Below are 12,891 nucleotides of genomic sequence, written 5' to 3'. Positions count from 1 at the left end.
TCCAAGTTTCTCGTCCGGGTTCCAGCGTTCCAGCATCGGTGTCTGAGTTTCTAAGTGGTCACACGTTCTATGATTAAAAACGGGACCCTGGGTTACCTGGGGCTTTTTAAAAACAATTCACTCCTTCACCTTACCACCCCTCCCTCCCTTTTCACATGGATAGGGTTGACAGACAAGCACTGGGGAACCTCAATGTTTCTGCCTGGTCATGCACAGTTCTGCAATATAATACATAAATGTATAACAACAACTTGAGCTTGCCTCAGACCTCGCTTGGAATCAGGAAATCAAGCCCCGGAGCCGAAGCACACGCGCGCACGCGCACGAACACGCACACGCGAACGAATTACACCCCCCCACGCACACACACATTCACACATACATACATACATACACATACGTTCACAGGTCAAAAGTTGATTCATCCCCGAGATCCCTCAGGATCTTTCTTTTTTCTTTTTTCTGGCAGCTGTGGCTTCCTATTCAGAGGGCAGTAGTAAGGTTGGGGGCGTGGGGAGGGGGGAAGGGAGAGGAAGGTGAGGGGAAAGGGAGAAGAGAGTCATTGGTGTGTGCCTTTCTCCACTCCTGCCGGGTGAGAGTCCGGGCCGGGTTTTGCACCTTGTCCCTGGGTTCGGTCTCACGGCCTCAAGCGGCTGCTGCTTCTTTGCTGCTGCTGCCGCCGCCGCCGCTGCTGCTGCCACTGCTGCTACCGCTCTGCCTGCTGCTGCTGCTACTGCTGCTGCTTCTGTGTTTACTGAGCTCTCTTGTCCTGATATCACTCCGCTGGCATGGAGGAGGAGGAGGAGGTGGAGGAGAGAGAGGAGGAGGAGGAGGATGAGGAGGAGGAGAGCACTTGATCATTGTGATGGTGGCAGGAGGAGCAGCCGCAGCCGTAGCAGCAGCAGCAAAAGCCAAGCGTTGGGGGCTCTTATCAGCTCGGCGTGGTTTTTTTTTTTAAAGGACTTCACCGATCTACTTTTGCAATCACCCCCGGGATTGTTCATATGTTTACTTCCCCCCAACCCGAGGATTTGATATTTAGGTTCCTGTGAAATGCAACCGAGCAGCCAAAGTACTTTGAGAACACGGGGCGGCATAAACACCAAAACTTTTTTGTGGAAGGAAAATGCAATAAGAAAGCTCGCTGTCTTTTGATGCTGTGAGTGTGGAGCGAGTGTGTGTATTGTGTGTCTGCTTGGGGTGTCTTTGCCTGTGAGCGAGTGTGTGGTGTGGTGTGTGTGTGTGTGGTTCCCCCCCCCCCGAATATGGGGAGAAAATGCTTGCCAACCACCGGAAATCTCCTGGAATTTATTAGAAAATAATGGATTATAAAAAGAAGTGAGGGAAGGAACGGATCTCCCGCTGAGTTGCAACCCGATTTGCTACTCTTCAGTTTGTTGATTGTTTTTGTTGATAGGTGTCTTGATGATACTCTGATAACACCTTCTTCAATATTATTATTGGAGGGGAGCGTTACAGTTTAAAAAAAAAAGGAAACAACAGCAACAGCCCCCCCTCAAGTATTCCCCCCCTTCTTCCCCCTCCTGCTCGGGATCGGTGTCTCCATCCATGTGCTTGTTTGCTCCCCCGCGTTCCACTTAAAACTATTTTAATCCTGGACCCAAGAAGGAGGCTGATAGGGGGGTGGATACAAAAAGTTCTTCCAAAATAGTGTGCACGGGGAGCAGGATGGGGGATTTCGCAGCCCCCGCTGCTGCCACCGCGAACGGCAGTAGTATTTGCATCAACAGTAACCTGAACAGCAGCCTCGGTGGGGCCGGTATCGGTGTGAATAATACTCCCAATAGTACTCCCGCTGCACCGAGTAACAATCACCATGCTGGCGGCGGCGGCGGTGGTGGCGGCGGCGGCGGCCCCGGGGGCAGCGGCGGCGGCCCGGGGAGCGTCCCCAAGCACAGCACGGTGGTGGAGCGGCTGAGGCAGCGCATCGAAGGCTGCAGGCGGCACCATGTCAACTGCGAGAACAGGTACCAGCAAGCCCAGGCGGAGCAGCTGGAGCTGGAGCGCAGGGACACGGTGAGCCTGTATCAGAGGACCCTGGAGCAAAGGGCCAAAAAATCGGGCGGCGGGGGCGGCGGCGGCGGCGGCAGCAAACAGCCCTCGCAGCACTCGAGCAAACAGCAGCAAGATGCAGAGTCTGCCTCGGCGGAGCAAAGAAATCACACGCTAATCATGGTGAGGGCACAATCCGGGCAGGGGGACGCGGGACCTGGTTGGATGGGGACTGGGGGTGGGGGGAGCTTGCCGTTCTGGTTTGGTGGTGGTGGGGTAGGGGGGAAACTGACTTGGGCAAAAGGGGAGCTCTGTGGGAGCGAACGGGTTTCAAGTAAACTTTTCCTGGGAAAAGGCTCAGATACCTGTTAGTCGGCCAGGGTTGTCAGATGTGAAGGGGAGCGGGGTGGGGTTGAGGAGACAGAAAAAAAGGAGGTTTAAGACGGGGAAGAAGGCACCTTAAGGAGCGTCTTCCAAGTAGGCTGTTTGGAAAAGTTTTTCCCCCCTTTCCCTAAGAACCAGTTTGAAAAAGGATGAATCTTGAGTTGAAAGTCTGCTCCTCCTCCTTTCCCTAGCTCTCCACCTCCCAGCTCTTCCTCAACCTCGCAAGTCTCGTTTCTCTCCCCTTTACTCTCCCCCCCCCCCTTTTAGAGCACATTCGTTTGGGCTAGGGGAGGAATTGATGCTGTGATTCTGGGGAGGTACCATTTTCTCCCCAAAATGAGAAGGGGAGAGGGAGGGTGAAATATCCATGCCCCTTTCCCTCTTTGTTTTAGGGAAGTCTTAAGAGTTTTGTGAATGAACTTTTTTGGGGGGGGATGTGCGCATGGAGTGTATGTGTATTTGTGTGTATGTATGTATGTATGCGCGCGCGCGCGTGTATGTGTGTGTGCACGCTGCATCGATGGCTTTTTAAACTCTGGGTTGGCAGGGCAGGTGAAGGGGCGGGGAGGAAAGTAAGATTGGGTTTGCTGCTCTTGCAGCAGGTAAAGGAGAAAGTTCCCCTTGTGTTGCTTGAAGCTTGTTCCTTGCAGTCGCCACTGCTACACGACTCTGGATTCGCACTCCGCCACCCCCATCCCTTTTTTCCTTTTAAACTTCCCTGAGACTGTCCTTTTTGCTTCCGGAACCATCCCACACCTCCCCCCCCATCAAACTTTCCCCGGGTGTTTTAATAAGCACTGAGAAGAGCACTGCCACTAGAAGATAGAGGTGTAGGAGGTTTGCCTGTGGAGGCAGAAGCTTGGGGGTGGGGTGTTTGTCTGTCAATTGCATAACTTAGCAAGTAGGAAGTAGCGCGATCCCCGCTCCCCAACCCCGAGGCAAGAGGCCTCCAACCTGCTTGGTTGCCTGGACTTAGCTGAGGAGTTTGTTACAGCTCTTTTCCTCGCATCTCAGCCCCTTCTTTCTCTCGGGTCTTTCTTCTCTAATCCTCTTCCTCCTCCTCTTTTCTCTGTCTTTCTCTTCCTTTCATTCCCTCCCTTCTTTTCTCAGGATTGATTAGGAGCTAGTGAAAGGCATTTATTTGCCCGAAAACCCACATTGACCACCCCCCCGCAATTTCATTCTGAGTGTAATGCGTGTGCATGTGTGGCCAGGGGTGGGTGGGAGGATGTTAATGTCAAAGCCCGGTGTGACTGAGCAGGGCACTGACTATTCGCCTAGCTCCGTGGGCGCACAGACAGTGCCGTGAACAGCTGGGTAGTGCGGACACCCACAGAGGGAGAAGGGGGCTGCTTTCTACTTAGGATGAAAAATCGGGCACTTCCCCAGACCGGGAGAATCTTCTTTTTTGCACTCAAGGGTTGGGAGAGATGGGGGGCGGGAGGCAGAGAGGTCAGCTTCTGTTGGGCGCTAGGTTTGGGCATTTCCGTGACAAAGAGCCGAAGGGGTAGGGGGAGGGTTAGGATTGTGTCTGTCTCTTCCCACTCACTCCCCCTCCCATCCTTGAGCCTCCCCCCCTTCTTCGCGTCTTTCCTCTCTTCGCCTCTCCCCCGCCCCCGCCTGCCTCCCTTTCTTTCCCCCTCACCCCACACGTGAATGGGGGGGCAATTTGTTTATCTCGGTCTTAAAGATATCTCTCTTCCTCCTCCCTTGGCTCTGATGCTGTCTCAGCCCCTCCTCCCCTTCGGCGTGATCCTTTGCAGGCCCGCTGAGCAGCACCTTCTTCCCCTCCTCCTCTTCCTCCTCCCTTCACACGCCTTCCCTCCCTCCCTTCCTCCCTCCCACCTCCACCCTTTGGACGGGGTGGGAGGGGACAGGGGAGGTGCTTTGTCCGCGGCTCTAACCTCCTACCCAAAGAGCTGGGGAACTAAGAGGTGGCGATCTACTACAGCGACGCCTGCTACTACTAATATCCCCTTAATCACTGGAAAGCCCCCAAACACCCTTTCCTCCGCCCCTTCGCGTCTGGCTAGGGGCGAAGGGGAGGAGGAGAGGGAGAGAAGGAGGGAGGGAACAGAAGACATAGGGAGCAAGTGAGCCAAGGCAAGCGCAGCACGGTGGACTGTATATTTTGAAGAAGACTGTGTATTTTGAGATAGGGAGAGGAGAGAGGGAGAGAGAGAGGGGGAGGGAGAGAGAGAACGAGAGAGAGAGAGGGAGGAGAGAGAGAGAGAGAAGAGAGGGAGAGAAGAGAGGGAGAGAAACCGGGAAAACGCTTTTTTCTTTTACAAACAGGAAGCCGAAAACCACTGACATACTGTAGTTTTCCCGCACACAAAGACGACGTCAATTTATGTATCTTTACCTTTCTCCTGTTTACTCTCTGACTTTCTGTTTCTGCCACCGACATTTTGTCTGTCTTAGCCCCCCATTCACATTTTCACCTTCCTGAGCCAGGTCCATATTTCCCCATTCTAGCTCCAAAACTGGGGGGACTTGTCGAAGGTGAAGCTGCTCATTTTCGCAAAAAGTTGGATTTGAAAGGTGGTTTTTAAAGGCTCTGCTCCTGCACCAGTACCCAGCCCTTTGTTACGTACCCATGTAGTGTTCTCTGCATTAGATTTTAAGATCCTTGAGGGCAGATACCGTCTTTTACCTTTTTTTTTTGTATGCCCAGCGTTTAGGTCAGTGCTTGGCACATAATAGGAGCTTAACCAATTTTTATTGATTGTGATTGGAATTCTTGATATTAAGAATTTTGTGAAAAATGCTATGTTCCTGTCTCCACTCCACCCCATTGTTTGACACCCTTTCAGGGTTAATAGTGTTATTTCCCTCTCTCTCCCCATTCCCCCCCCCCACTTTGTACTCTAGAACTGTGGAGAGAACTCTCCACCAGTGAAGATAGTCAGCTGCTTTCTAAAACTGGACACTGAGTAGTTTAAGTGACTTGCTCTTGGACACCTTGACAGATAATGCAGATCAGAGTCAGGACTTGAACCCAGGTCTTCATGATTCCAAAGGAGGTCTTCTATTTAATTTGCCATGCTTCTCTCAGGCCAATTTTCAGTCAAACAGCCAACATCTATGTAAGCCAAACTTGACACAGGTACCCTTTTAATGTCTTTTATTCGATGAAAAGGAAGAAGGTAAGATTGGTAACCAGAAAGTTTTTCTGATTTGAGGGATCTTACTCTTCCACTAACCCACTCTGGGGCATTATTACAAAAGGTTAAGCAGGTTCTGGGCATTTAGATCTTTAAAGGATTTTAGAGATTATTTAGGCAACCCCCTTATTTTTTACAGTGGAGGAAACTGAGGTCCAGAGCAGGGAAGTGTCAAAAGATTCACTAAACCAAAAGTGAAACCTTCATCACCTTAATATTGATGTGTCTAATATTGAAATTACAGACTTGAGTAGACTTTTTCCCCAACTACAAATTTCATGATGTTATCATGGTCTGACATATAATAAGTACACTAATGGGAGGAGGGGGAGCACAATAAAGTTTGCTTGAAGATAGGCCACTTTGTAGTATCAGTTTTTTCTTTAAATATTTCAGTTTTATGGATTAAAGACCTAGTTATACCTCACTGCTTTGTAGAGTATAGGAATATCTCCATGTTGGCTTTTTTCTTGTGTGCTCTGACAGGCATCCTTAGAAAGGGTATGAGGTCAGTGTAGGATCTAGCCTACACTATATGTACTTATGAAATACTCTTACAAGTTTTATGCACATAGTTCTGTGAAGCTTATATATGGCTCCAGAAATTTCAATCCTCTTCCCATTAAAAAAAAATAATTAAAAAAAAATTTTATCGAAGCCTTTTTCTTCTATGTCACATTCATCGCTGGCTATTAGTTACAAAGGAAAATAGTTAAGAAAAATCAACAGCTCCTTGTGAGTAGGGTTTGTTTCTTTGTGTTTTTATCCCTGGATCTAGCACAACAGCTAGGACACAGCAGGCACTTAATAAATGCTTGTTGCTTGATTGATAATCAGATCTAACCTGATGCTGTAACCTTCCTTCCTGACACCTCTGCTGAGAAGGAAGTATGTTTCATTTTTTTCTGAGTTGATATCTACTTTTCAAGTCATCATATTAAACTGGAGAAGGGGATTTGATGTTAAATTAGTATCTTTTTTAAAAAATCACTTTAGCAGTTGGAGTCCAGAAAAAAAGTTAATGTAAAAGTTACAAATCCTTGAAAACTGGAATCACAGGATTTCAATCTTAAGTGTTGACTGACCTTCACTTTCCTTAACCGTCCTTGATTTTTATGCTTGCTTTTGAATAGAACAGTTGATCTTTAGATTGGGCTATATACTTAAAGGGTACTCAAGGGTCTTGGAGGCAGAGTACCTCATACTAGTGGTGAGATTGATATTAACTTCTTAGCTGTGAGGCTTTGGGTAAGGTACATCATTTCTCCAGGCCTCAGTTTCCTCATCTGTTAAATGGCAGGGTTGGGAAGAGAACCTAGCCCCTGATCCCTGAGATGCCTTCTAGTGCTGACTTTCTGGGATCCTGTGAAAGCAGTTATCATTCAGAGCTTAATAACTGTGAAAATACATAGGAACAGGGCTCCTGGTTTCTATTTTGCAGTTGGTGTCTTCCTTAGAATTCATATTGTAACAGTTCTATGTCAGTTTTTTTTCTTTCCTTTCCTGGCATGGGGTCATTAAGTGAAAGTTATGTTTTTATTGTTGTTTTCTTGCTGTAGATAAGAGTAAGCTTAGGGAAGCAGAAATTTGTCTTGGTTCAAGGACATGGTGAAAGATCTGGGTGTACTACAAGCCTTCACAACAGTCAAGGCTAATGTAGCCTGAGCTCCTCTTTCAGTAAATTGGGGAGAGAAGGCTGAGGTTTAAAGGTGGACACATCTCAATCCTGTTCATTTCTTTGAAGTGAAATGCGGGGGGAAAAAATGAACATATGGAGGAAAATTTTATAAAAAAAAACAAACTACTTCAGTTAAGCAGAGACATTATTTCAACATTTATTAAGCACTTACTGTGTGCAAAGCACCATGCTAAGTACTGGGGGAGAGACAACAACATTTAGATAAGACATGGTTCCTTCCCAGGAGCAGCTTACAAGCTTTCAGTTCTTAATGACAAACAGGCTAACATTTATATACAGCTTTCGGGTTTTCAGGTGCTTTTCTCTACAACCCTGTGAGGTAACAAGTCCTTGGTGGCTTATATTATTTATCCCTATTTTGAAGAGGAAGAAACTGAGGCTGTCGGGTTAAGAGTATGACCAAGGTCACAGGACTAGTAAGCATCTAAGGAAGGCTTTGAACTCAGTTTTGATGACTCCTAGTCCAGCTCTGTGTGCCAAGCTGTCTTGTGAAGGGTGAGCTAGCTGTCAGATGGAAAATATTTATTACGTAGTAAGTACATTAGAGAGTTTAAAAACTATGCATAGGAGGTCTGAGGGGGCTATATATGAAGTCTGATGGGGGCAAGGTCAAGAAACAGCATCTGAGCTGTACTTCGAAGGAAGCTAGGGATGCTAAGATATAAAAGGATCAGGAGGGAGTGGATTCCAGGGATAAGGGAGCCCCTCCTTACAAAGGCGCCAGTGGACCATTTCTATGATAGATTCCTATTTAGAACTGGACAAGACCTTAGCTATAATAACTAGCATTTATATAGTGCTTTAAGGTTTGCAAAGAGCTTTACAAATATTTCACTTGATCTTCACAACAACCCTGGATGGTAGGTGCTGTTGTTATCCATATTTTACAGATGGGGATACAAAGGCATGCAGAGGTTAAATTACTCAGGGTCATACAGCTAGGAAGTGTCCAAAGCAGGATTTGAACTGAAGATCCAGTGCTCTAGTTACTATATCATGTATCTGCCTCTGATATCAAATAAGATATCGCGAAAGATATCACTTAGTCCAATCCGCTCACTTCACGGATGAATAAACTTAAGACCTAGAGAGGCAACATGACTTCCTGAAGGTCACATGGCCTGTAAATAGCAAATCTGGAATTTAAGTCTAGGTTCTCTGACTCCAAAAACAGTGCTAAGATAATTAAGTGACCTCAAAGGCCATTTAGTTCAACCTCCTTATTTTTCAGATGGAGAAACTGAGGCCTAGGGAAGTTAAGTGATTTGCCCAGGGGTAAGCATCAGAGGCAGGAATTGAACTAACTCCCCTCCATCTTCCATTTTTGTTGTTGTTTAGTTGTTTCAGTCATGTCGGACTCTTTGTGACCCCATTTTTGGAGGGGAGTTTCTTGGAAAAGATACCAGAGTGGTTTGCCATTTCCTTCTCCAGCTCATCTGACAGATAAGGAAACTGAAGCAGACAGGATTAAGTGACCTGCCCAGGATCTCACAGCTAGGAAGTGTCTGAGTCTGCTTGATTCCAAGCTCAGTGCTCTATCCACTTTGCCACCTAGCTGCCCCCATGTCCTATGCAAGTTCTCTTTCCATTGTACCGCACTGCCTGGCTGATACCATTAAAAAATACTCATAGTCACTAATAGGGCTTTCCTTGGTGGTGGTATTGGGGATAGAAAGTCTTGGATAATAGTTCTTTGATATGTGTGTTTCACTTGGGGAGATGGGGAGATGATTTTCAGGTGAGATTTAGAAGGGTGCTATCAGGTAGACCTCCCCACCAAAACTAGTGAAAAATGTGCAGCAGGCACAGGCTTCTCAATTATTATTCAGGAGATGGAGAGTCCCATTTCAATTGGCTTACACCAAAGTTTTTTTTAAGTGCGTCTTCATCATATTACCACTTTTATTCAATACTTTATTTCATTGGGTCCTCAAAGAAATGTATGAGTGAAAAAGAGGATGACTGATGACGTGGTGAAGGCAAGGGATGGTTAGGCACCCCTTTTGCCCCATTGGTATCCTCTTAATGGTACGAGAAGTCAAGGAAGGCCCCTACCTTGTTGAATATGCTCTGCCACGGTAAACTTAGAGGAAGACAAGCCAAGCATGGCACAGGATGGGCAGGCATGGAGGGCTTGTCATTTGAATCAACAGAGGCATCAGAGAGATCATTGATGCATTTGATCATTTGGGGATTCGTTACTTTAGGAGCATATGAAGTACACAGTGATTTGCACAATACTTATTATGATATAGCCTCTTCCCTGATGAGCTTACCATCCCCATAATTTGAACATTAAACAGTTAGTTGCCCAGGGAAGGGTATTGGCAAAATTGAAACTGATCCAACATTTTGGCACCCATCCCTGGAATGGTTCCAGGAAACATCAAGATAATGTTTTGTTGAGTTAGTTCTTCACAAGCTAATATGGTTTCCCTTTCTATGGTGCAGAGTGTAAGATTCTGGCTCAGAATCCAGGGTTTTGTGGCTTATTGGGATTGGAATTATAAACCATTTAGAAATCATTTCTACCATCACTCTTTTCTCAAGTTTTTCCTGTTCTCTTGATGTTTTGGAATAATCAGTCAACTAGCAGCATTTATTACATGCACATGTATCTATCTACATATATATACACACATGTATATATATCTAGCTACATGTATAGACATGTATGTATATCTATTTACATACACACATATATAATAAAAATAACATTGTAATCTCTTGAAATGCCTTCTTAGAAGGCACACAGTGTAACTCTTTAGGAAAATCATAGAAAAGAGCTGAGAGAAACCTTAAAGGTTATCTGGTACTAAGCTCTCATTCTGCAAATGAAGAAACTGAGGCTCAGAGTGAAGTAACTTGCCCAAGATCACAGGAGTAGTAAGCGACAGAACTGGGATTAGACCTGAGGCTCTCCAGTTCCAAATCCGATGCTCAGCTCTACTGCATGTCACTCTTCAGATCGTTATTCTCATCATTATCTACGGCATAGAAGTTGATCTTTTTAAACTTCACAAAAGCATTTTCTTAAAAGTCTCCGACTTACTTAGTTCTGTTATTTGGTCTTTGAATACCTGGGTTTGTATCCTGCCTCATGAACTCACTAGCTTTGTTACTCTGGGGTATTTGCTGTGCCTCAGATTCTTAATCTACCAAATAGGAATAATCATACCCCCTACCTCATAGGGTGGTTGTGAAGCTCAAATGAAATAAAGCATGCAAAGCCTCAACAACAACAGGGACAAACTTCTTGACTCTGTCCACTAGAAGAATGAGTTTTTCATTGGTGGTGCATCTAACCTTTCTTGAACCCTATAATTAGAATTTTAAGGACAGGCACTAGGATTTTAATTTCATGGGATGATAGGATTTAGAATAGGAAAGGGGCCTTAGATATCATTTAGTGCATCCTCCTACCCACCCTTTTTATAAAGGGTGCCTGCCTCTATGTTCTGAAATAGATCAGTAGGTCCCATCCCCCATTGACCAACGTTCCCTGGAGAAGCCAGGTTGAAGATTCAGAATATTAATATCGGTTCTCCCTGATTCCTCTTTAGTTGAAGAAAATGTTGTGTGATAGGATTTCTCCGTGGAGAATAAAAGTGGGGATGGAGACTTGTTTTTCTCTGCTAGGAGTTGTTACCAGTGAAGTTGACCAGAAGACTGGCCCTCTTTCTGTTTCCTCAGTTGGATAGATGCCAGTAATAAGCTGAGTCCTCCACACATCTTAAAATTGTAAGATTTATTTACTGCTATGAGATATTTCATTCCCTGCTAAAAAGTGCTAGTTAACTAACAATTATGTTTCCATACTACAGCCTTGTGTCTTAGGATAATTAATCCCATTCTTATTTCAGGAGTGAATTTTGTTTTCTTTTCTCATTGTGTACCTACTGGAGAAATCAATTGGTGAAATCATATTCTTTTTTAATAGTAACATCAATAATGATCATAATGGACACATAGCACTTTGAGGTTGGCAGATTGCTTGGTATATATACACTGTCTCATTTGATCCTCACAGCAAAAAAAAAAAAGCACTACCTTTATCCCCATGTTATAGATGAAGAAACTGAGGCTCAGACAAGGTAGGTGACTTGCCCTAGGGCAGGGAGGGAAGTGACTTCTTCAAGGTCACACAGATAGTAAATAGCTTAGCTAAGATTGGAACCTAGATTCTCTGATGACTCCAAATCCAGTGCTAGGATTCTTTACTATCTCTGCTTGGGCCCAGCTGTTTCAATAGTTGCTTACTTATCCCATCTGTGGATTATTATTTGGTGGTGGTGATGGTGGAGTAGGGGGAGTTTCTTCTTTTCCATGCCTCTCCTGCTGTGAACCTTTTGGCCATTTCCCTGCTGGTTAGCACCTTAATCAAGGAGCAAGCAGCTCAGTAAGAAGGAGAGAAATTAAGTTGTGGTTTTTTTTTTTGTAACTATTGTGAATATTCAGTGGCATCAGAACTTGAAGCTTGTGGAGAGAATTAATTGGGATTGCCTATGGCTTTAGAATTGGAAGGGACCATAGAGACAGATCTAGTCCAACCACCTCTCTGTGCCCTCCTCTTAACACTTTACAAAGGAAGAAACTGAGAGACAGAAAAGCTAAGGGACTTGTCTGAGGTTGTGGAGGTGTTAAACATTAATTCAGGATCTGAATTCGGGTCCTCTGACTCCAAACCTAGAACTGTTTGAACTCTGTTGTGCTTCCTTGTTCTAGGCTATCCTTTTGTTCCTTTCCATTAGCACCGTCAACAGAAAATCATTTGGCTTTATTATTTCATTTATAAATTGAAGCAGACGCAAAATTTAGATTTGTCCAAGTCCCATCTAGTAGCAGGATAATACCCAACCAGGTAACTCTAATGTATACAGTAAGCTTAGTGGGGTAATATAAGAGAAAGCCTCATTTGAATTCTAGTACTGGCAGGCTCAGCGGGGAAGGTTTATGTAGGTTGTGGGTGGAAATTCCAACAGGCAAGGATGGAGAGGGAGTGCATAGCAGGCATAGAAAACAGAGCGAGCAAAGGCGTCAAGAGCATGGTGGGTTCAGGACAGAGGATAGTTCAATTTGGCTAAAGCATGGTATGAATTAAGAGTAGAGAGGGAGTTGAGTGCCAAGAGGAGTGGTCTGAACTTTGCTCAGTGGACAGCAGTGAACCATGAGAATCTTTGAATAAGCCTGGGTCTCGCATGTGTCTTCAAAATTTATAGGATGTATTACTTAACAGTTCCTTGGGAAAACACACCATACTCCAAAGCCTCACAATTCTAAAGTTTCATTTTTCATATATAGAGGAAGGTTTCAAGAGGCAATGGACAATAAAAATAGCTAAGGTTTGCAGAGTGCTTCTCATACATGAACTTGTGTGATCCTTAAAACAGCCTTCAAAAGTGGATGCTGTTATTATTCTCGTTTTATAGGTGAGAAAACAGAGACAGAGAGAGAGGAGTTTGCCCATGGTTGCCCAGCTGGCCAGTGTCCCATGGGGGTTTGGAATTCAAGTCTTCCTGACTTGAAGATGAATGTTCTGGCCACTATGCAACCTTAGAGGTCATGTAGTCCCACCTCCTCATTAGAGAGCTGAGGAAACTGAGCCCTAGAGAAATGGAGTGACATGCA

At 45.2% G+C, this 12,891-nt stretch overlaps 1 protein-coding gene across 1 annotated transcript in view; it reads left to right on the top strand.

Moving 5' to 3' along the window:
- Nucleotides 1–954: 954 nt before the first annotated feature.
- MAML3 (mastermind like transcriptional coactivator 3) overlaps nucleotides 955–12,891 on the top strand; it is a 534,905-nt gene continuing 522,968 nt past the window's right edge. Inside the window, exon 1 of the mRNA XM_027866934.1 lies at nucleotides 955–2,196. Within this exon, the coding sequence (XP_027722735.1) occupies nucleotides 1,690–2,196 (507 nt within the window). The 5' untranslated portion in view covers nucleotides 955–1,689. The remainder of the gene's footprint in view (nucleotides 2,197–12,891) is intronic.

The sequence above is a fragment of the Vombatus ursinus genome, unplaced genomic scaffold, assembly GCF_900497805.2.
Source record: "Vombatus ursinus unplaced genomic scaffold, bare-nosed wombat genome assembly UNPS02014784.1, whole genome shotgun sequence".
Taxonomy (NCBI): Eukaryota; Metazoa; Chordata; class Mammalia; order Diprotodontia; family Vombatidae; genus Vombatus; species Vombatus ursinus.
This window is presented reverse-complemented; position numbering and strand designations above follow the sequence as displayed.